The sequence below is a fragment of the Acanthisitta chloris genome, unplaced genomic scaffold, assembly GCF_000695815.1.
Source record: "Acanthisitta chloris isolate BGI_N310 unplaced genomic scaffold, ASM69581v1 scaffold10255, whole genome shotgun sequence".
Taxonomy (NCBI): domain Eukaryota; kingdom Metazoa; phylum Chordata; class Aves; order Passeriformes; family Acanthisittidae; genus Acanthisitta; species Acanthisitta chloris.
Genome location: NW_008673141.1, coordinates 1,621 through 3,512, shown reverse-complemented (window position 1 = coordinate 3,512; position 1,892 = coordinate 1,621). Strand labels below are relative to the sequence as shown.

At 63.0% G+C, this 1,892-nt stretch overlaps 1 protein-coding gene across 1 annotated transcript in view; it reads right to left on the bottom strand.

Annotated features, from left to right (window-relative positions):
• Positions 1 to 615: 615 nt before the first annotated feature.
• LOC103802344 (gastric inhibitory polypeptide receptor-like) overlaps positions 616 to 1,892 on the bottom strand; it is a gene marked incomplete at its 3' end in the record, with an annotated part of 2,783 nt that continues 1,506 nt past the window's right edge. The window contains exons 2-4 of the mRNA XM_009074804.1: positions 954 to 1,014; positions 788 to 857; positions 616 to 704 (exon numbers count right to left, since the gene is read on the bottom strand). Coding sequence (XP_009073052.1) covers positions 616 to 704; positions 788 to 857; positions 954 to 1,014 — 220 coding nt within the window. The remainder of the gene's footprint in view (positions 705 to 787; positions 858 to 953; positions 1,015 to 1,892) is intronic.

The window sequence follows — 1,892 nt, the reverse complement described above, 5'->3', positions numbered from 1 at the left end:
GTGTCCCATGTCCCACTCGTGTCCCACTCGTGTCCCACTCTTGTCCCGAGTCCTAAACATGTGCCCCGCCGTGTCCCCCATGTGTCCCCCCTATCCCCCGTCTCAATCGTGTTCCCCTCGTGTGTCCCATGTCCCACTCGTGTCCCACTCGTGTCCCCTCTCTGTCCTCATTGCCCCACTCGTGTCCCCCTTGTCCCCCTCGTGTTCCCCATGTCCCACTCATGTCCCACTCGTGTCCCCCCACGTCCCTCCGTGTCCACCCATGTCCCCCTTGTCCCACTCGTGTCCCCTTCGTGTCCCCTCTCTGTCCTCATTGCCCCACTCGTGTCCCCCTTGTCCCCCTCGTGTTCCCCATGTCCCACTCATGTCCCACTCGTGTCCCCCCACGTCCCTCCGTGTCCACCCATGTCCCCCTTGTCCCACTCGTGTCCCCTTCGTGTCCCCTCTCTGTCCTCATTGCCCCACTCGTGTCCCCCTTGTCCCCCTCGTGTTCCCCATGTCCCACTCATGTCCCACTCGTGTCCCCCCACGTCCCTCCGTGTCCACCCATGTCCCCCTTGTCCCACTCGTGTCCCCTTCGGGTCCCCCATGTCCCACTCGTGTTGCAGTTCCCACCTGAGCCTGGAGTCCCCGCGGGACACCTGATGTGCCCTGAGCTTTTCCACGAGGATCCTAACGATTCGAACGAACACCACGAAATTCACCTGCGTGGGGGGAAAGGGACACGCGTGGGGTGGCTTGGGGTCACGAGGGGACACCCACGCGGGGACACCCACGAGGGACTCACCCCCACAGCCACCAGGATGGGACAGCGAATGACCCACCACACCTCCAGCTTCTCGTTCCGCTCCCAACACCTGCGGAGGGTGACACGGTCAGGGTCCCTACGAGTGTCCCCGTGGGTGGGGGACACGCTGAGCCCACGCGTGGGGTGGGGACACGGGTGGGCTCACCCCTCGTTCTCGTAGAGATAGCGCAGGAGAACCCATGGAGCAACGAAGAGAACGGGGACACCTGGGGGGACAGAACGGAGTGGGTGAGGGGGACACGAGTGGGACGTGGGGGACACGGGGACACGAGGAGGACACGAGTGGGACAGGGGTGACATGGGGGACATATGGGAGGACACAGAGGGGACATGAGTGGGACAGGGGTGGCATGTGGAACCGAAGTGTGTCACAAGTGGGACACAGGGGGACACGAGTGGGACATGTGAGGACACAGAGGGGACACGAGTGGGACACGGGGGACAGGTGGGGACACGAGTGGGAGACACGGGTGGACAGAGGGAGGTGGGGGGGACACAAAGGGGACACGAGTGGGACATGATGGGGACACGAGTGGGGCACGATTGGGACGTGAAGGACACGAGTGGGATTCGAGTGGGATATGTGAGGACACAGAGGGGACACGAGTGGGACACAGGGTGACACGAGTGGGACATGAGGTGACATGGCGAACACATGGGAGGACACAGAGGGGACACGAGTGGGACACAGGGTGACACGAGTGGGACATGAGGTGACATGGCGAACACATGGGAGGACACAGAGGGGACACGAGTGGGACACAGGGTGACACGAGTGGGACATGAGGTGACATGGCGAACACATGGGAGGACACAGAGGGGACACGAGTGGGACACAGGGTGACACGAGTGGGACATGAGGTGACATGGCGAACACATGGGAGGACACAGAGGGGACACGAGTGGGACACGAGTGTGATATGAGTCGGACACGAGGGGACATTGGAGGACATGGGGGACACATGGGCGGACACAGAGGGGACACGGCAGGACACGAGTGGGATACGAGGGGGACACGAGTGGGACAGGGGGGACATGGGGGACACATGGGAGGACACAGAGGGGACACGAGTGGGACACGGGC